The sequence below is a fragment of the Salvelinus sp. IW2-2015 genome, linkage group LG7 (assembly GCF_002910315.2).
Source record: "Salvelinus sp. IW2-2015 linkage group LG7, ASM291031v2, whole genome shotgun sequence".
Taxonomy (NCBI): Eukaryota; Metazoa; Chordata; class Actinopteri; order Salmoniformes; family Salmonidae; genus Salvelinus; species Salvelinus sp. IW2-2015.
Genome location: NC_036847.1, coordinates 9,922,589 through 9,944,783, shown reverse-complemented (window position 1 = coordinate 9,944,783; position 22,195 = coordinate 9,922,589). Strand labels below are relative to the sequence as shown.

General features: G+C 44.4%; 1 protein-coding gene across 1 annotated transcript; it reads left to right on the top strand.

Moving 5' to 3' along the window:
- The first annotated feature begins 685 nt into the window (after positions 1–685).
- mfn2 (mitofusin 2) lies at positions 686–21,834 on the top strand. Its single transcript, XM_023990926.2, has 17 exons — positions 686–746; positions 3,150–3,285; positions 3,492–3,654; positions 6,178–6,302; positions 7,689–7,797; positions 7,922–8,029; positions 13,748–13,901; positions 15,340–15,407; positions 15,636–15,757; positions 15,921–16,047; positions 16,143–16,247; positions 16,847–16,949; positions 17,097–17,320; positions 18,966–19,121; positions 19,338–19,534; positions 20,340–20,474; positions 21,562–21,834. Exons 1-17 carry the CDS (start codon positions 686–688, stop codon positions 21,629–21,631), a joined length of 2,163 nt encoding a protein of 720 aa, XP_023846694.2. The 3' UTR covers positions 21,632–21,834.
- Positions 21,835–22,195: the final 361 nt, after the last annotated feature.

The following is a 22,195-nucleotide window of genomic DNA, read 5'->3' as shown; positions in this document are numbered from 1 at the left end:
TGAAATACAAGTGGTATAGAGAGAAATAGTCATATATTCCTACAACCTAAAACTTCTTTACCTGGGATATTGAAGATGTCATGTTAAAAGGAACCACCAGCTTTCATCATGTTCTCATGTTCTGAGTAAGGAACTTAAACATTAGCTTTTTACATGGCACATATTGCAGCTTCTACGTTTCTTCTCCAACACTTTGTTTTTTGCATTATTTTAAACCAAATTTGAAACCTAAGCTGCCAAATGAGAACAGGCAAGTGTCAATCAATTCCACACCACACAAAACATTGTGCTTTCATTGGTGTAAACGAAAGCCACTTTATAGACCACAACTGTCGTAAGTGGGAAAAGCTGTCAGCTACCTTCCAGAAAGTAGAGCTTTCTTTATGACGCGGCCAGACGCCTCGAAGACTGCCGTGATTTTCTTCTGCCGTGACAAAGTGCATTGCGGGCTGGCGTTCACCTTCCGCAGAGGTCTTTTGCTTTTTGCCAATAGCGTTGGGCGTTAGCGCCGCGATGAAACCAGAGGACATTGCCACTGAACCAAAGAGAGCAAATGAGTCAAACATGAGTAACAGATCATCCTAGCGGTAAAAAAAAATAAAAAAACAAGAGGCGGAAAAAAGATGAAATCATTTCAAATGTAGCTGTCACTAATACGTACGGCCCTATCTCTTCTGAAACGGTGATGGCATGCGCAAGGATAGCCTTAGACGAGCGTACAATTCCCAACAAAGTCAAAACCCAGGGTGAGAAAAATACACACAAAGCCCAAATTCCTGTACTCATATTCCAGTGATAGCGTCTTTAAAAAAAGATAATACCATGTTACTGTGTTGCCAACTTAGCCACGCACATTAAACATCGATTTTACTAAACGAGATCAAGAATCTACCATTTTTACATTTATCATTACAGAGCTTTTACCAGAGCGGACTACACTGGATCATACCTCGTATGGTCCACCCGTGGAAAAACGGAACTGGAGTTGACAAAGAGTCTACTAAACTAGCACGGGCACCGTTGTATGCAATCAATGAGGCATAACACATGGTTACGTGCTGCAATGAAAACTAAAACTTCATTAACTGACCCCTACTTAAACTACGCTACATGTTCAATTGTGGGGAGTTCAAATGATAGAGTAGAACGGTCCTCTGAACTGCCCAGCTGCTAATAGGAACAAATGCTGCTCTGGTTCAAATTGGGTGAGGATTGTCAAACAATACAATTCACTTCTCCTACTTAGATCCCACAGAATGGAAACCGGGGATGTTTCCAGATCCCTTATTCAGTAGGTAAGCTAGGCTTACAGTCCGCTAACTATCCATTTCTAAACTTTTTTTTTTTACAGTTACCCCTTTTTTCAGACGATTGCTTAGATTGGGTACCATATGCAAGCAAGAAGATATGAATATTTTGAGCTGAACGACACACCTCATTATTCACAATGACAATTAAACAGGAGAAAAATCCACTTCAGAATGACAAAGCAGCTAGAATAGCGCTTCTTGAAGGATCCGTTTAGTTCCAATAAATAACACTGGACTAAACAAAAGGCTTATAATGGTCCAATCAGCGACTCTTGAAACTTGATCGATTGGGGGGAAATCATAGTTACATATGGAGATAGTTATTTAAGCCTAATAACGCAATATTACTTATCTGTCGGTTAGTCTGCTGTAAACTGCATCCAAAAAAGCGGCACTAATTTCTTTCCACATCATTGTTCTCTATCTTTTTCCAATAGTGAGCGAATTTGTTTCAAGCACTTTTATTTCCATGACGATCAAAAGTTGTCTTTCTCATGGACCTCCTTGTCCCTGTGGGGCAATCTCCACATTAATAGAGAGATGCGCCGACTCACAGAATTTTTCACTGTTAAAATGTTTATCACGTGCAGAATGAAAATTTGTAACAGAATGACGGGCCACCAAAAAGCACCCCAACTGTCATTATTTTAACAAACTTGCATCTGACTTGTTCGAGGAAACATGTGTTGGTCAAATTCGAGGATTTCTTTTTTCAAATGTCCGTTGTGGCTTAGCAGTTGTCCTTTTCAGCTTGAAATTCATGTGTTGTTTGTTTGGCATACATTTTAAAGTGAAAACGCGCACAGCTCTCAGCATCACTTTGTTCACCGTGGAATGGCCAAGTGCAGCAAAACAATTATTGTCGCAGCAATAACTTTTTGGAACATCAAAATCACAATTAAATCCTTGAGCAATCGCAATAGGCCTACATATAGCATTCAGCACCTGAGTATGCTGATAATAGTCGTGTCGGCCAGGAGCCTAGTTGTTTAGCGCATTGGGCCAGTCGAAAGCTTGCGTAGATCGTATCCCGAGGCTGACAAAGTAAAAAATCTTCGTTTGCCCCTGGAACAGAGGCAGGTTAACCCACTGTTCCTAGGCCGTTCATATTTAAAATAAGAATCTGTTCTTAACTGACTCTGCCGTAGCTTGCAAATTCCCCAGCCCTGAGTTTTAATCAAACTAATGATCCGTCTAAGCCTATATTACTCACTGCAGCTGAACTAGGTCAATCACACCACACATCATAAACACATCTCACTGGTTCATTTGCACTTCCTCTGACAGATATAAAAGATAATTGATCTTCTATCAAGCACTTTTGTAGTCCTAACAGCCAGGAATAGTCTTACAAGGTCAAGCCAAAAAGCCACGATGGCACTGGTACCGTGCGTGCTAGCAGGAGTGCCAGACTTCACCAGCCAACTGTGATTTCACCAGGAGCGCTCTTGGCACCAGCGTTACTACCGGTTGTTCAGGGTGTCACAACTTAACAGAAGCACTTAGACCATTTCCCATCTGTTTATCTACCTAAAGCTCCACATGGTTAATCTGTGATTAGAGTGCCCTGCAGTGAGTTACTACAACTCCTAACATCTTATATTGTCATTTTTGTAGAAGTTGCACATCAGCAAGCAATGCATCAACTCACATGATAGCGACACGATCTTAAATGCACTCTTAATAATGATAATCTCTCTTTTACAATCGGTGTCCAAAAATGCCGATTACCGATTGTTATGAAAACTTGAAATCGGCCCCAATTAATCGGCCGACCTCTAGTCTAGTTCCTAGGGGTTTACAATGGTTGTGTGATTWATTTTTTTCTACCGCTCACAGACACATATAGGAATGAGGAGCTGGACCCGGTCACTACAGAGGAGCAGGTTCAGGAAGTGCACGGTTACCTGTCAAAGGTGGCAGGGATCGGAGAGGTGCTGGCACGCAGACACATGAAGTGTGTCTTCTTCGGAAGGTACGTTCCCTCCACCGCGTAATGACCACTGGCATTGCCGCCACCAGTCATTGTTCGGAAGCTGCATGTTTTCCCCGCTATTMATTTTTCAATGAATCACACAATCAATTTTGTCTCTCCAAAAATGGGTCGGACTACTGCACATTTCTGGAAAATGCTCTAGACCTGTGTTAAATGTTCCTCACTCAGTGTGTTCTACTTTATAGGACAAGTAACGGGAAGAGCTCGGTGATCAACGCCATGCTGTGTGATAAGGTGCTCCCCTCTGGGATAGGACATACCACCAACTGTTTCCTGCAGGTGGAGGGGACCGACGGCAACGAGTCCTTCCTGCTCACAGAGGGATCAGAGGAGAAGAAGAGCATCAAAGTCAGTACCTCCACACGAGGTTAAAGATAAACTTTTAAAAAAGCAACARGGACAAGTGTTTCCTTTTTGGAATAAAATTAATTGGAGGTAAAAATACAAGACGTTACTTAAAGCTCTTTAAAGTTGGATACTGCACCCTGGATGACTTCTCTGAACTCTTAGCACGCTAGCTAAGTGCACACACACCCAATAAGTTTGCGAGGCGCTGACTAATGGGGGGAAAAAACATACTTTATGAAAAATAAAGTCCCACATGTGTCCTCCCAAAAATGTATTGAAGATACAAACGTTTCGACACTGCGCCTTCCTCTGGGTTTGCTCAGCACAACACACAAATCCTTTAGAGTAAGTTTAAGATTTAAATTGAATGTTTGTTGAGACAAGAACATGCTCTCAACCTTTTAATGTGTTCAAATCTCCCAAGCCCATCTTMATTTAGGCATTGTAATTACTGTGATGCAATGCCCATCTAAGTATAACAGCAGTAAACAGGATTGATATACAGGTGGCTTGTAATTGTCTGTACTGTATGAATACATTTTTGCTTGTCCTACAGAAGATGAAGTCAGATCTGTCACAGTGGCTTTCTGTTGAGCCGKTGTCTTATTCAGTAAACGGTGGGTGGCCCGGTAAACCAATAGTCCTCCGTCAAAACCATGACTCTCACTGGTTATCCAGCACCTATTTTTTAAATTGTACACAAGCAAACCTCTCTTAGCCAGTTGCACCACAGTTTAACGAGTACCACACCTTTGTCACTTGGAAAGTAGACATCTCTTAATGGAATGTTTTTTTTCTTGAATTTAAGCTACTTCTTATCAATGTTATTTTATTCTTTAAAATACCAGCATCCCGGTAACTTTTTATTGTCCGTATCGAAATGTTGGTGCAATGTATCACATAATCACCTAAAGGAGCCCAGAAATGTCCCCTTCTCTGTTGACTGTAGTTTATGACCCAGATATGGCCGCGTGCCTATGATATGCATCCCGATCAAACCTGTTACTGACCCGCGTGTCCAAACATAGCAACAGAATCAACAAAACACCAGCAACCCTGAATGCTCTCAGCCGATCTKATCATGTGTTCACATTCCAGCTGTGTAAGTCCTAACCAGATGGGATGGTGTACCGCTGTGGTAGCCATGTTGGTTAAGTGTGCCTTGAATTCTAAATAAATCAGTGTCTCCAGCAAAGCACCCCCAAACCATAACACCACCTCCTCCATGCTTCACGGTGGGAACCACACATGCAGAGATCATCAGACCAAAGGACAGATTTCCCCTGGTCTAATGTCCATTGCTCGTATTTCTTTGGTCAAGCAAGTCTCTTCTTATTATTGGTGTTAGTAGTGGTTTCTTTGCAGCAAGTCCTGATTTTCTCGTAGTCTCCTCTGAACAGTTCATGTTGAGATGTGTCTGTTACTTGAACTCTGAAGCATTTATTTAGGCTGCAATTTCTGAGGCTGGTAAATCTAATGAACTTATCCTCTGCAGCAGAGGTAACTCTGGGTCTTCCTTTCCTGTGACGGTCCTCATGAGAGCCAGTTTCATCATAGCACTTGATGGTTTTTTGCGATTGCATTTGAAGAAACTTTCAAAGTTCATWAMATTTTCYGTATTGACAGACCTAGTCTTAAAGTAGTGATGGACTGCCGTTTCTCTTTGCCTATTTGATCTGTTCTTGTCATAATATGGACTTGGTCTTTTAACAAATAGGGMTATCTTCTGTATACCACCCTACCTTGTCACAACACAACTGATTGGCTGAAATGCATTAAGAAGGAAAGAAATTTCACAAAATAACTTTTAAGAAGGCACACCTGTTAATTTAAATGCATTGCAGGTGACTACCTCATGAAGCTGGTTGACAGAATGCCAAGCGGGTGCAAAGCTGTCATCAAGGCAAAGGGTAGCTAYTTTGAAGAATCTCAAATATAAAATAAACAAATCAAAATATAACACTTTTTTTGGTTACTACATGATATGTGTTATTTCATAGTTTTGATGTCTTCACTGTTATTCTACAATGTAAAAATACAACCCCTTGAATGAGAAGGTGTATCCAAACTCTTGACTGTAGTGTAGGTCTGGGTGAAGCATGCTGGCTGCTAACAGCTTTCCCAGGCCTCCTCTCTCCCCATGGGGACTAAACCCCGGAAAGCCGGTCATTTCCGCTGGCTAATGATCAACACAGATCTACGCTCTGCTCATAGGAAAAATCTCTGCCTGGCTACTTTATTTGTTGGCACAGATGAGTAACCTTTTTGATGCAACCTTTTTCCATAGAATCTTTATCTCTATGGAAATATGTTATGTCATCGTGGTATCGTTGCTATGGGTTTAAATAGGGACACATGCCAATAGATTATAAATCTATTTCCTTCCTAGTAATCTGTCCTTTTATTACAATAACTCATACAATCAAATGTAGTCAAAGTTCAAATGTGAACACATGTTATTGCATGTTTTGTCTCTCTCTTGCGCAATCACTTTCTATTTCTGTCTTGCTCACTGTTTCTCAGACGGTGAACCAGCTAGCCCATGCTCTACATCAGGATGAGGACCTGGATGCAGGAAGCCTGGTGTGTGTCATGTGGCCCAAAGTCAAGTGTGCCCTGCTTAGGGACGACCTGGTGCTGGTGGACAGGTGAGGGCAACACACACCACACATCTAAAAGGATCAGGTAGACCATTCCCTTCTGGCATTGTTATTTTAGCACAACCAGGGGTCCTCTGGAAGTGCTCAGAGGTTGATGTTGGAATGGGTACCACTCTTCGCCCTTAACCTTTGTATGCCTACTCCTCTTCTACAAACTACAATATCCTCATATACACTGAACAAAGATGTAAACGCAACATGTATAGTGTTGGTCCCATGTTTCATGAGCTGAAATAAAAGATTCCAGAATTGTTTCATACGCGGAAAGTGTATTTATCTCAAGTTTTGTGCACAAATTTGTTTACATCYCTGTTAGTGAGCATTTCTACTTTGCGAAGATGATCCATYCACCTGACAGGTGTGGCATATCAAAAAGCATGATCATTACACAGGTGCACCTTGTGCTGGGGGACAATAAAAGACCACTCTAAAATGTGCAGTTATGTCACACAACACAATGCCACAGATGTCTCAAGTTTTGAGGGAGCGTGCAATTGGCATGCTGACTGCAGGAATGTCCACCAGAGCCTTTGCCAGAATTGAATGTTMATTTCTCTACYGTAAGCCGGCTCCAACGTTGTTTTAGAGAATTTGGCAGTACGTCCAACCGGCCTCACAACCGCAGACCACGTGTATGGCGTCGTGTGGGCGAGCGGTTTGCTGATGTAAACATTGTGAACAGAGTGCCCACTGGTGGCGGTGGGGTTATGGTATGGGCAGGAATAAGCTACGGACCACAAACACAATTGCATTTTATTGATGGCAATTTGAATGCACAGAGAGGATCTCGTCACAGTATAAGGCCCATTGTTGTACCATTCATCTACAGCCATCACCCCWTGTTTCAGCATTATAATGCATGTTGCAAGGATCTGTACACAATTCCTGGAAGCTGAAAATGTTCCAATTCTTCCATGGCCTGCATACTCACCAGACATGTCACCTATTTGAGCATGTTTGGGATGCTCTGGATTGACGTGTATTCCAGTTCCCTCCAATATCCAGCAACTTCGCACAGCAAGTGAAGAGGAGTGGGACAACATTCCACAGGCCACAATCAACAGCCTGATCAACTCTATGCAAAGGAGATRTGGCGCTGCATGAGGCAAATGGTGGTCACACGTGATACTGACTGGTTTTCTGATCCACGCCTCTTGTTTTTGTTTTAAGGTGTCCGACCAAGAGATGCATATCTGTATTCCCAATCATGTGAAATCCATAGATTAGGGCCTAAGTCATTTACTTCATTTGACTGATATGACCTGTAACTCAGTAAAATCTTTGAAATTGTTTCATGTTGCATTTATTTTTGTTCAGTATAGTTTCTACTGTGGCCTTGTGACCTGAAGTCATCCCATAATTCTGCTCCTACAGCCCCGGTATTGATGTCACGACAGAGCTGGACAGCTGGATCGACAAGTTCTGCCTGGACGCCGACGTCTTTGTCCTGGTGGCAAACTCTGAGTCCACTCTGATGCAGACGGTAAGAGACATGTTTCTAYTCTAGAAAGAAATCCACTCGGCCCGAACTTGCATGTTGGCCAAATGCCAGTCAAGGTGTCTGAGGGTTTATTGGATTTTGAATAGACAAATGCTACTCTTTGCAGGAGAAGTCATTCTTCCACAAGGTCAACGAGCGTCTCTCCAGTCCAAACATCTTCATCTTAAACAACCGCTGGGATGCCTCTGCCTCGGAGCCGGAGTACATGGAGGAGGTGAGTTAGCATTAGCAGTCATTTGTTACGCTGAGGTAAGTTTTAGCGTTGGCAGTCACTTTGTTACGCTGAGGTTAGTTTTAGCGTGGCAGTCATTTGTTACGCTGAGGTTAGTTTTAGCGTTGGCAGTCATTTGTTACGCTGAGGTTAGTTTTAGCGTTGGCAGTCATTTGTTACGCTGAGGTTAGTTTTTAGCGTTGGCAGTCATTTGTTACGCTGAGGTTAGTTTTAGCGTTGGCAGTCATTTGTTACGCTGAGGTTAGTTTTAGCGTTGGCAGTCATTTGTTACGCTGAGGTTAGTTTTAGCGTTGGCAGTCATTTGTTACGCTGAGGTTAGTTTTAGCGTTGCAGTCATTTGTTACGCTGAGGTTAGTTTTAGCGTTGGCAGTCATTTGTTACGCTGAGGTTAGTTTTAGCGTTGGCAGTCATTTGTTACGCTGAGGTAGTTTTAGCGTTGGCAGTCATTTGTTACGCTGAGGTTAGTTTTAGCGTTGGCAGTCATTTGTTACGCTGAGGTTAGTTTAGCGTTGGCAGTCATTTGTTACGCCGAGGTTAGTTTTAGCGTTATTTTGGCGTTGGCAGTCATTTGTTACGCTGAGGTTAGTTTTAGCGTTGGCAGTCATTTGTTACGCTGAGGTTAGTTTTAGCGTTGGCAGTCATTTGTTACGCCGAGGTTAGTTTTAGCGTTGGCAGTCATTTGTTACGCCGAGGTTAGTTTTAGCGTTGGCAGTCAGGGCTAAACATATTTTATTTTAGGACTAATCTTCCAAGAGTCTTTAACATTTACAAAACAATTTTATAATACAATCACATTTTCACAACACAATGTTCCAAACAACAGAAAGAATACACTGACATATTGACATGTAATAAAAACACTGGTTCATTACAGTGTTAAACACACAATAAACACACAAGACATGGATTTTCATGAGCTTTTAAAACGGCAACATTTTCTGTCGGCCCCATGGCAAAAGGTATAGAATTGCAGGAAATTTGCTTTAAAACTGCAACATTTTAATCGTGAACAGTTTGGTTTGGCTTTGGCTGCGAGGGGAAGGTTTGTTACTACGCTGATGAATGACAATATCCGTCTGGACCTTTGCCACCRAGGAAATGTATGTGACCGGATTAGGGGTGTGACGTTTAAACGAAATTGGGATTGTTAACGTTTCTACAACTTCATTATTTTTATTTTTTTACAGAATTAGGATCCCAAAGCCGCCACTAACAGGTCCTGATCATCATCATAAAGCGGAAATGTTTGATAAAATACTTGCAGCATTGTTACATTAGTAGGAGGAGATATGCATTTTTCAAATGATTTGCCATGGATATAAAGCGCTCCGCACGTCATCGTTGTTAACAGTTGGAAAAATTGTCAGTGAGACAGGGAAGCGACAGCAGCTAAGTCCTGTATGGCAATACTTTGAGAAGTTTTTAAAGGAGAAGGTGGTGAAATGCAAACTTTGCGAGGTGAAATTGAGCTACTTTGGCAGTACAGGTGCAATGCTGAACGGGAGGCACCGTGAGACACAACCCATTGCTTGCTGGCAGCATTGCGATAAGGGACAGACTGAGAAAATYACAACACCGATTACAGAAATGATTGCATTTGATATGCAGCCATTGTCAAAGGTAGAGGATGTCAGCTTCAATGTTGCCCTAATGGAATGTCTAGAAACATACCACAAGATGCCATGTCGAAAAATTGTGCCGGTCCGGATGGAGAAATTGTACAAAGCGCACCATACGTGGCGTTAACAGATTGCTGGACGTCTATGAACACGCTGTTACATATATCACTGCAACGATCCATCACAATGATGAGAAGTGAGAACATGGAGGAGCGGCACACAGCAGAGAATTGTTGCTGAATGGGTGGGGAACACTAGTAAGGTGAGCGCCGTCTGGTAGGGTTTTGGACTAGATGGCACAACCACAAAGTCAAAATTGGCTATATTGTAAAGATTCATGAATTTTTGTTGCGTTTCGGTTTTAATCAAATCAAATTTGATTTGTCACATACACATGGTTAGCAGATGTTAATGCGAGTGTAGTGAAATGCTTGTGCTTCTAGTTCCGACAATGCAGTAATGTCCAACACGTAATCTAACCTAACAATTTCACAACAATTACCTTATACACACAAGTGTAAAGGAATGAATAAGAATATGTCCACAAAATAAATACATGAATGAGTGATGGCCGACCGGCATAGGCAAGATGCAGTAGATGGTATAGAGTACAGTATATACATATGAGATGCGTAATGAGATGCGTAATGTAGGGTATGTAAACATTATATGAAGTGGCATTGTTTAAAGTGGCTAGTGATACATTCTTTTCATAAATTYTTCCATTATTAAAGTGGCTGGAGTTGAGTCAGTATGTTGGCAGCAGCCACTCAATGTTAATGATGACTGTTTAACAGTCTGATGGCCTTGAGATAGAAGCTGTTTTTCAGTCTCTCGGTCCCTGCTTTGATGCACCTGTACTGACCTCGCCTTCTGGATGGAAGCGGGGTGAACAGGCAGTGGCTCGTGAACAGGCAGTGGTTGTTGTCCTTGATCTTTTTGGCCTTCCTGTGACATCGGGTGGTGTAGGTGTCCTGGAGGGCAGGTAGTTTGCCCCCGGGGATGCGTTGTGCAGACCTCACTACCCTCTGGAGAGCCTTACGGTTGTGGGCGGAGCAGTTGCCGTACCAGACGGTGATACAGCCCGACAGGATGCTCTCGATTGTGCATCTGTAAAAGTTTGTGTTTTTGGTTACAAGCTGAATTTCTTCAGCCTCCTGAGGTTGAAGAGGCGCTGCTGCACCTTCTTCACCACGCTGTCTGTGTGGTTGGACCATTTCAGTTTGTCCGTGATGTGTACGCCGAGGAACTTAACTTTCTACCCTCTCCACTCCTGTCCAGTTGATGTGGATAGGGGGGTGCTCCCTCTGCTGTTTCCTGAAGTCCACGATCATCTCCTTTGTTTTGTTGACGTTGAGTGTGAGGTTATTTTCCTGACACCACACTCCGAGGGCCCTCACCGCCTCCCTGTAGGCCGTCTCTACGTTGTTGGTAATCAAGCCTACTACTGTAGTGTCGTCTGCAAACTTGATGATTGAGTTGGAGGCGTGCATGGCCACGCAGTCGTGGGTGAACAGGGAGTACAGAAGAGGACTAAGAACGCATCCTTGTGGGGCCCCAGTGTTGAGGATCAGCGGGGTGGAGATGTTGTTACCTACCCTCACCACCTGGGGGCGGCCCGTCAGGAAGTCCAGGGCCCAGTTGCACAGGGCGGGGTCGAGACCCAGGGTCTCGAGCTTGATGACGAGTTTGGAGGGTACTATGGTGTTAAATGCTGAGCTGTAGTCGATGAACAGCGTTCTCACATAGGTATTCCTCTTGTCCAGATGGGATAGGGCAGTGTGATTGCGTCGTCTGTGGACCTATTAGGGCGGTAAGCAAATTGGAGTGGGTTTAGGGTGGCAGGTAGGGTGGAGGTGATATGATCCTTGACTAGTCTCAAAGTACTTCATGATGACGGAAGTGAGTGCTACGGGAAGGTAGTCATTTAGCTCAGTTACCTTAGCTTTCTTGGGAACTGGAACAATGGTGGCCCTCTTGAAGCATGTGGGAACAGCAGACTGGGATAAGGATTGATTGAATATGTCTGTAAACACACCAGCCAGGTTAGGCATCAAGTTATCAGTGTGGTTAGGTTTAAAATCACATTTTTAAGAAGATCAATTGTAGAAATAGACAGCTTTTATGACTTTGTGGCTGTGGTAACTAGAGACAACCCTATGGTAGGTAGTCAGAACTGAGGTAGATTGATTTGCGTTGCCCCCTAGCGTTCATACGCAGGACCATATCTGAATTGTGAATTCACGTCATTTTTTWTTTTTTTTATCGTTTGAACGAGAGAGAAGTTTATKTCTTTTTACATTTGTCACATCCCCAGACCGGACCTTCTCAAATAGTATTTAAAATAGATGGTGGACAATCTATTCCTAGTATTGACTGAATCTCTCTTACCAACTGAATCCGGTTGCGAATGGAGTTTGGACGGTTTTAAAATGGTGTACATTGTGAAAGAAAGTGAACTGTGAACTCTCAGGTGAGTTAGAATTAGCCGTCAGGGTTATAATGAGAATTCTGTGGCGAGTTAGCGTTAGCTTTGACCCTTAGATCACGGTTACACCAAATACCAGTGTTTTGGTGAGCATTAGCTACAGTGTTTTTGGGCTAATAATTGCACTAATAAATGGAGTAGGTGAAAGGTGTTCCGGGTAACATTATACAAGGAGAGGCTAGATGGGTTTGTGCCAGATTCTGGGTCGTGGTTGAGCCGAGTACATGTGGTAACTACTGCCTGCAAGAGTACAGTATTAGATTCAGCAATTAAGTTAATGGTGAGGTAGGGTTGGCACTAGGGTCTGCCCAGGTGTTGATTTCAAGTATAGGGTTGCACCTCACATGGCCGTATCATGCCGGTGGTTGAGCGAGACCTTGTGGGACTGCCTGTCTTTCGGACTTGTGATACTCAACCCACCTCTCCCTGTGCTGTCCACTTCACCCAAAGAAGTGGGATGTTTCCTTATCTTGAATGTCTTCTATGGGCCAGGAGAGGTTGTAATCCCCCACAGTCTTATTAATAACTTATACATTTACATTTGAGTCATTTTAGCAGGTGCTCTTATCCAGAGAGACTTACAGAAGCAATTTGAGGTCAAAGTGCCTTGCTCAAGTGTTATGGACATTTTAGGTAACTTGGGTGAAACCCATTTTTAACAGTTATCTGAGTCGTCCAACAAGGGAAACACTTCAGATGTTTGATATAATACAACCCAACACAGAATCTGAGGACACCTGGAGATTAGCCAGGAGACTGAACTGGGACTGACTGCCCCCAGTCTGGCTTTATGCCTTTGAAATAAATGTCAGGTTGAACATGAGGGCTGTAACGATGCCAGTATCACAATACTTTTTCCATGGGGAAGAATAAAAACATGAACTGGACTCTTTGGTCCTTTTTAAAACCTGCTGTACGTCTGGATGATGTTTGTTTTCAACATTAGGGCCATTTTCCTAAAGAGGTTAATACTGCTTGGCGTTTTWGTTTCCTTGGCACGACACTAACAAGTATCGCGATACTGGTAACGTCCCTGCCCTTTAGTGAACATACCATATTTTGTGACCATTTCAGGTCTGCCAATACAATTTGTTAAAGGAGGAGCATGTGCCTGTAGGCTTGGGTTTACACTAGTGTGTGTGTATGTATGTATGTGTAATTTTTCCTGCTGTGTGTGTGTGTGTTTGACCCTGTCATGAAAAGTTGCGTGCGCATCAGAAAGAGGTTTGTTTACATGGAAGTTGGTATGACCACTTGCAACTTGAAATGGCGCTCGTGTGAGTTAACATGTAATCAGACTGTCTACATATGTCATTAGAGGTTTGATAACCTAGAAACCTACTACATGCCAGTGAGGGAAGGTACAATATCCTAGATTAATAATATTGTTGAACATAGCCATTGTCTTGCATGTCCTCATGGTCCTCACTCACGCACTGCAAGTTTGTCAAGGTCCTGACATCAACGTCAGCTATCCAGCTACAGAGCTTTTTTTACGTCGGGATGCGCACACATCACTCGAACATGACGTTTGATGGTAAACAGAAAATGGCTCTATTGAACCCGGTCTCCCTGTCACTCTGTTCCCCCCAGGTGAGGAGGCAGCACATGGACCGCTGCAGCAGTTTCCTGGTGGACGAGCTGGGTGTGGTGGACCGGGCCCAGGCCAGCGACCGCATCTTCTTTGTGTCTGCAAAGGAGGTCCTACAGGCCCGTGTTCAGAAGGCCCAGGGGATGCCAGAAGCAGGTACATACACACTGTTGTCTATGACGCTACAAGCTTGGCACACCTGTATTTGGGGAGTTTCTTACATTCTTCTCTGCAGATCCTCTCAAGCTCTGTCAGGTTGGATGGAGAGCCTCGCTGCACAGCTATTTTCAGGTCTCTCCAGAGATGTTYGATCGGGTTCAAGTCCRGGCTCTGGCTGGGCCACTCATGGACATTCAGAGACTTGTCCCGAAGCCACTCCTGCCTTCTCTTGGCTGTGCTTAGGGTCGTTGTCCTGTTGGAAGGTGAACCTTTGCCCCAGTCTGAGGTCCTGAGTGCTCTGGAGCAGGTTTTCATCAAGGATCTCTCTCTACTTTGCTTCGTTTATCTTTCCCTCGATCCTGACTAGTCTCCCAGTCCCTGCCGCTGAAAAACATGCCCACAGCATGATGCTGCCACCACCATGCTTCACCGTAAGGATGGTGCCAGGTTTCCTCCAGATGTGATGCTTGGCATTCAGGCCAAAGAGTTAATTCTTGGTTTCATCAGACCAGAGAATCTTGTTTCTCATGGTCTGAGAGTCTTTTAGGTGCCCTTTGGCAAACTCCAAGCGGGCTGTCATGTGCCTTTTACYGAGGAGTGGCTTCTGTCTGGCCACTCTACCATAAAGGCCTGATTGGTGGAGTGCTATAGAGATGGGATAACCTTCCAGAAGGACAACCATCTCCACAGAGGAACTCTGGAGCTCTGTCACAGTGACCATCGGGTTCTTGGTTCCTCGGTTCCTCCCTGACCAAGGCTCTTCTCCCCCGATTGCTCAGTTTGGCCGGCGGCCAGCTCAAGGAAGAGTCTTGGTGGTTCCAAACTTCTTCCATTTAAGAATGATGGAGGTAACTGTTCTTAGGGACCTTCAATGCTGCAGAAATGTTTTGGTACCTTCCCCAGATCTGTGCCTCGACACAATCTTGTCTCTGAGCTCTACGGACAATTCCTTCGACCTCATGGCYTGTTTTTTGCTCTGACATGCACTGTCAACTGTGGGACCTTATATAGACAGGTGTGTGCCTTTCCAAATCATGTCCAATCAATTGAATTTACCACAAGTGGACTACAATCAAGATGTAGGAACATCTCAAGGATGGTCAATGGAAACAGGATGCACCTGAGCTCAATTTTGAGTCTCATAGTAAAGGGTCTGAATACTTATGTGAATAAGCATTGTCTTTTTTTATATACATTTTCAAAAATGTTTAAACCTGTTTTCGCTTTGTCATTGTGGGGTATTCTGTGTAGATTGAGATTTATTTAATACATTTTAGAATAAGGCTGTAACCTAACAAAATGTGGAAGAAGTCAAGGGGTCTGAATGCTTCCCGAATGCACTGTAAGCCACTCAGGTAGACATTCACAGAAAAACAACGATGTAATATCCAGGAAAAATTTCCTAAAATAATAAACACACTCCTTACTTGTTCAGGTGGTGCTCTGGCCGAGGGATTCCAGGCCAGGATGTTTGAGTTCCAGAACTTTGAGCGGCGCTTCGAGGTAAGGCTTTCTAATGAAAGAACCTCTCGGAGTGAATGGGGTATACAGTTTACAATACTTCGTCTAGGTTCCCATTAGAGATGTACCGAACTCTGCTCAAGTGCTGGTGCATGCTCTAGTTAGGAGAGCGTGAGCTCGACAGTTGAAAGCCATTGAACGTATCAGGATATTTATGCCCATTCCACTAGGCCCTCTTATGAAACGCTCTGTTTTTCCCTGTTCTTGTAGGAGTGTATCTCTCAGTCTGCGGTGAAGACCAAGTTTGAGCAGCACACTGTGAGGGCCAAGCAGATCTCGGAGACCCTACGGCTCATCATGGACTCGGTGCACGTGGCGGCTCAGGAGCAGAGGTGAGTTCTCGGGTCACGCCAAGTACCCAGGCTGCCTCAATTGTCAAAATGTCTTCCGTGTCTCCTTTCCTTCATTTGAACCGATATGATGGAAGCGATAGGGAACGGCTGCCGTGCGAGGCAACCAGTTGTGCTCCATGTTTTGTGAACCTTGTGTGTTCAGGATTCACTGCCTAGAAACCAGGGAGGAGCGCCAGGACCGCATGGAGTTCATCGACAAACAGCTGGACCTGCTGACGCTGGACTGCAAGAGCAAGATCAAGAAGATCACAGAGGAAGTAGAGCGACAGGTAGGTCACGTTTAAAACGGGCTGCCGCGCTACGATTGAATTCTAAGAAAGGTCTAGTGAACGTTGTTCTTCCCTCACACCCTGTGTGTGTGTAGGTGTCCAACGCCATGGCAGAGGAGATCAGGCGACTCTTTGTGCTGGTGGATGACTTCCACATGGACTTCCATCCGTCTCAGGTGGTGCTCAAGGTGTACAAGAACGTGAGTGATTCCCTGGCCTCCAACACAAACAAGCGCTTGCTCGCACACACACCTCCTCCCACTCCTTTTGCTACCGGGTGTTTATGCTTGATTCTACTAATCGGCTGTCATCTGGACTTTGATTAGCTGAATCGAGTGTGTTTGAGCAGGGCTGGAACAAAAACCTACATACCCAGTAGGTCTCTAGGAGGAGGATGGGCCACCGCTGCCATAGGCCTCAATCCTTTTCAGAGTGTTAGTGGAATTCTCCCTAAGGCCTGTTCTGTCCTGGTGTCTTCTCTAAGAGAACAACCCTTGCAAGGAATTACCTGAACACACCCTTTGACATTTAAGGGTGTGTTCAGATTGGCAAACTTCCATGAACATGAACTTGGATTGTTTTATGTTTTAGTGTGTTCAGAATGTCATACTGTACAGTTTCTGTTTTCTCTCTGATCAAATGTGTTGTACTATGTACAGAATAGGGTGCCCATTTTGAAAGTGGCTGTAGTGTACGGGACAGGCCAAAAGCAGTGCATTACATACGTAATAGGGTGTCCATTTTGGACTGAACCTTTGAGATTGTGGTGGTGATGTTGTACTGTGTGTGTTTGTTCCAGGAGCTCCACAGGCACATTGAGGAGGGCCTGGGCAGGAACATGTCTGAGAGGTGTTCCACAGCCATCACCGCTGCCCTGCAGTCCACCCAGACAGAGATGATCGGTCAGTCCCGCAGCAGCGGCACTCACACAATTCCAAACCCCATCCTATTCTTAAAGGAACACTGGCCGAAATATTCCCAGTAAATTAAATTGTTGTTCAATTGTGAAACCACGTGGAGATGTTGTCAACTAGCATCCCCCCTCTCAGATGGTCTGAAGCCCCTGCTTCCGGGGCCGGTCCAGGAGCAGGTGGACAAGCTGGTGCCGCGGCAGCAGATCTTCACCCTCAGCTACGACCTGGCCTGCGACAAGTTGTGCAGTGACTTCCAGGAGGACATTGGCTTCCACTTCTCCCTGGGCTGGACCATGCTGGTCAACCGCTTTCTGGGACCCAAGAACACACGACGTGCCCTCATGGGCTACAACGACCAGGTGTGTGTGTGTTATTTCCCTAAGAAAAGGGTTAGGTAGAGCAAGCCCTTCACCACACATCTAGGATCAGGTTTACACCAGCCCCCAATCCTGACCCTAAAGGCGTCATTGTGATCGCTTCCTCAATTTTTCGACTTTTAAATGTATTTATTCTTAAAGAATATAATTTACAATGCCTCGAGTTTAGTTACATTTTCTTACCCCATCAGTACCCCCAAAATAAATATAAGCTTGTTTTACTCCTTTGTTTGTAAGTTATGTAATTGTAAGCAAACACTGTATAGGCTCAAAATATGGTTAAATCTATCATTTTGATCTCATGGATGGTCATCCATAGCTCTGAGTGGTTACATTTCTCCAGCATCATCCCTCAGCTATTTAAGTCATTGGCTGGGTGACCGCTTTGTTATTGTTTGAAAAGCATATTGTCCCTGTAAAGAGAGAAGATAAAATGATACCTTTCTCAGTGGAACAAGGGGCGAATCCTCTCTGATAGCAGGCAAGCATACTCCATTCTGTGTTCTTATTCCTGTGCTTGCTCAGTGCTTTGAGATCACTCTGATGTAAAGTTAATCCCCCATGAAGCCAGTAAAAAGAGCCATGAGTTACTATTCGTACAATAAACCTAGGAACTGGTTCCCTCGTGGATGGGTTGGTTGTTTAGCAACAAAACAGACGTGTGCGCAACTATGGGGCAGAACGGACTGGGTTGGCTGAGATTGTTGACATGTAAGCTATATTCCATCTATGTTTATTGAAAACATACATTTGCACAATGAGCACTTGTCTCTCAAATACATTTGTTACAGTTGTTGGTTAGCTAGTGAATTTTTGCCAAAATGACGTTGACATGAAATCCAGTCAAAACGCCTCAAAACAAGACATGGTATCAAGAACAACGTGAAATGAGCTGAAACGAGCCACTTCCGGTTCCCCTCATGGCAGCTTGTCATTCTTGCAGACAATCTGGTCCTCCAGGATCACAACAGCACGCTGACTTCTGCCCCATTTTGAAGGGCGCACGTCGTTTTGTGACGTTGTCAGCTAACCGTCTATAGACTGTAAACACGGAGTTCACTGGTGACCTCTTTCCATACAGCATGTCATATAGCAGCACCAGGCTGGCTGCCGGCGTTAACTACATTCATTGTCAATGCACAATATTTGTTCAACAGCTGTGAAAGGACTATTAGAAAATCAATAAGAATAGCAGTTAAATTGCACACACGCATCGCCACGTCATCCGTGCTTAATATCGCTTTGTAAGCTAGCTAGCATACAGACATTTGCTTACGTGCGTTGCTATGGTTATACCGTACCACAAGCTGTCAGGAGCAGTCTATCTCTTAAAATGGACCATAAAGTACTACACTAATAATTTCGATACTTGCATATGAAATATCTTCCCACATCGCTTGAATTGGTGCTGGCTGCATTCATATTCCGCACATTGTGGCATTGTTGACCAGTTGGTTATTTTAATGTGGGGATATCGTTTCCCCCCCCCCGATTCACTTCCGTTTATCAAATCTCTGAAAGGAGGAGTATGATAATGGCGTAACGGTGGCTTTTAAAGGCTCTTATTGGTCAAGAGGTATCATCAGCTATGCCGGGTTTATATACGTCATTGGTGTCTGTCCTGTAGGTTCCTCGGCCTATGGCCCTCACCCCGGTCAGCACCAGCATGCCCCCGTTCCCCCAGAACTCCATGACCCAGGAGGAGCTGATGGTCTCCATGGTGACCGGCCTGGCCTCCCTCACCTCCCGTACATCCATGGGCATCATAGTCGTCGGCGGCGTGGTAAGGATAGAGGAAACACACTGAAGGCTTTACAGAATGTGCAAATGGTTGTTGACAAGGCCCTAAACCAAAAGTGTCGTCTCCGAAAACAAGTTGGAAAGGAGTTGATACTTTCAGTGTTTTTCCCTGTTTAACCCAGGCATGAAATGTATTTTCTTCCTTTGCACTCAACAACGGTTCATTTGAAAATCTAAGTATTGAAAATGTGTGTGTCAGATCTGGAAGGCGGTGGGCTGGCGTCTGATTGCCCTTTCGGTCGGGTTGTACGGCCTGCTGTACGTGTACGAGCGCCTCACTTGGACCACCAAGGCCAAGGAGAGGGCCTTCAAGCGCCAGTTTGTGGACTACGCCAGCGAGAAGCTGCAGCTCATCGTCAGCTACACCGGCTCCAACTGCAGCCACCAGGTTCAGCAGTGAGTAATGGACACCCCATCTACAGCGGTCTGTTTTTGTCTGACTCACTCCTTTTCTCACTACATCATCTCTTCCTATCTATCCCTCTTTCACCTCACTTTCTCCCTCTATCCATTTGCTCTCCATCTATTTCTCTATCTGCCCGCTGTCCTCCTACGCCACCACAACCGAGTCTTACAAGGCCAATATAATCCCCTCAACAAAGAGATGGCATGTTTGGCAGGGCTCCACACTGCCACTCTCCGTAGTTCAGTTCTGCATGTTTGACAGCTAGTATAGAATTTTCTAAAGCCTCTTCGTAGAACCACTGGCCAGTCAATCTGTCACACAACGTTATGTAAGCCTGTTTTATATAAATAGATTGTCTCCTGCAGTGTGGGAGTTGTTCTCTGAACATGACTCATAGAGGCCCTCTGGTGGTGAGAGGAGGGACTGGCAGTGGGATCCGGTTTGCCTATAAGCTACCAAGTGAGCCTATTGCTCTTTGCAGTTGTAGGTCATTCTGAAAACAAAGCTGACTTAACAGTCGTAAGTAGGACCCAAGGACTCCTGATTTACGATCAGTTTTCGTTTTTTATATCACAAGGCCTAAAACGACACGGATGGGGGAAACCGATCCTAGATGAGCACCTCTACTCAGAGATGCTCGGTACACATATGGCCCCTGAATCTCAGAGCGCTATTCCTCAAAATGCCTAAACGCTTGAGGACATGCTGAAGTTGACATGGCTCTATAGGAATCTTGTTCAGCGAGAGTTGAGACTGCGTGGCTCTGAGCTGCTGGGTGTGTGTCTGTCTGTGCAGGGAGCTGGCCGGCACCTTTGCTCAGCTGTGTCAGCAGGTGGACGTGACGCGGCAGAACTTGGAGGATGAGATCACCGACATGAACACGAAGATAGAGCTGCTGGATGCGCTGCAGAGCAAGGCCAAACTGCTCCGGTAAGACATGACGCTCGGTAACACACTGGTTGCGTCTGAAATGGYACCCTATTCCCTATAAAACCAAGTGCCCAAAAGACTCTGGTCAGAAGTAGAGCACTGCATAGGGGATAGGGTACTATTTCGGACACTGCTCAGTAAACATTGCTCAGTGATCAAGACTCCTTGGCATTCTCAATAACTTCAACTCTCAACGGGCTCATAGTAAAGGGGAAAAAATGATTGGGCATAACTGCACTGAACCAAAATATAAACACAACATGTAAAGTGTTGGTCCCATGTTTCATGACCTGAAATAAAAGTTCCCAGAAATGTTCCATACACACAAAAAGCTTATTTCTCTAAAATTGTGCACAAATGTGTTTACTTCCCTGTTAGTGAGCAATTTATCCTTTGTCAAGATAGTCCATCCACCTGACAGGCATATCAAGAAGCTGATTAAACAGCATGATCATTAAACAGGTGCACCTTGTGCTGGGGACAATAAAAGGCCACTAAAATGTGCAGTTTTGTCACGCAACACAATTCCACAGATGTCTCAAGTTTTGAGGGAGCATGCAATTGGCATGCTGATTGCATGAATGTCCACCAGAGCTGTTACCAGAGAGAAATTATCTACCATAAGCCGCCTCCAATGTTTTAGAGAATTTGGCAATAGGTCGAACCGGCTTCACAACCGCAGACCACATGTAACTACACCAGCCCAGGACCTCTACATCCGGCATCTTCACCTGTGGGATTGAGAGGGGAGGGGGGTGCTGAGGACTATTTCTATCTGTAATAAAGCCCTTTTGTGGGGGAAAAACTCATTCTGATTGGCTGGGCCTGGCTCCCCACCCATGGCTGTGCCTCTGCCCAGTCATGTGAAATCCATAGATTAGGGCTTAATGAATTAATTTCAATTGACTGATTTTACTTATATGAACTGTAACGCAATCTTTGAAATTGTTGGATGTTGCGATTTTATTTTCGTTCAGTGTGATATTAAAGTACCATCTGTTTTCATTGAAGACAAGGCACTACTACTGTCTTGATGGTGTGTACCTATCTCTGTACCTGAGTATGGTGTTGCCTTGTCCCCTGGCAGGAATAAGGCTGGCTGGCTGGACAGTGAGTTGAACATGTTCACCCAGCAGTACTTGCAGCAGGGCCGGTAGAAGTGACCACTGACCGGCCGTGAGATGAACCGTGGAGAGAACGTTGACCGCGAAAAGACCAAGACTGTCCTGTGTTAACCAGAGGGAGTGTCCTCGCTACCTAGACAATGGGGTCGGGGTCAATTTGGTTTTCAATGTGGTCAAATCAGGAAGTGAACTGAAATTCAATGGATGAATTTGAAAATGGCATATTGTAAAAAGAATTATAATAATACACACAAAAAAGTGGAATGGCTTGAAAATGAATTGACACCCAACCCTGCTAGACATGGACGGCCCTTCAAATCATTCACTCTCTCCTTTAGGACATTTTAGAATATTTTTTTGCCGCTCACATTTAATTTAAAGATAACATATTTTATCAGTGCATTTTATGGAAGAGGAATTTATTTGATACCAAATACAGCCATATGATATGTTGTCATGCGTTGCAGAAGAGGTTGCATATCGTTTGTGTACTTGATTTGACGCTACATGCCTTTGAACACGGAAGATGATTAAGTGCCACCCTGAAATAATGGCAATCTGAAGGTGGTCACGAAAAAAACAAAACCTTTTAGTTGT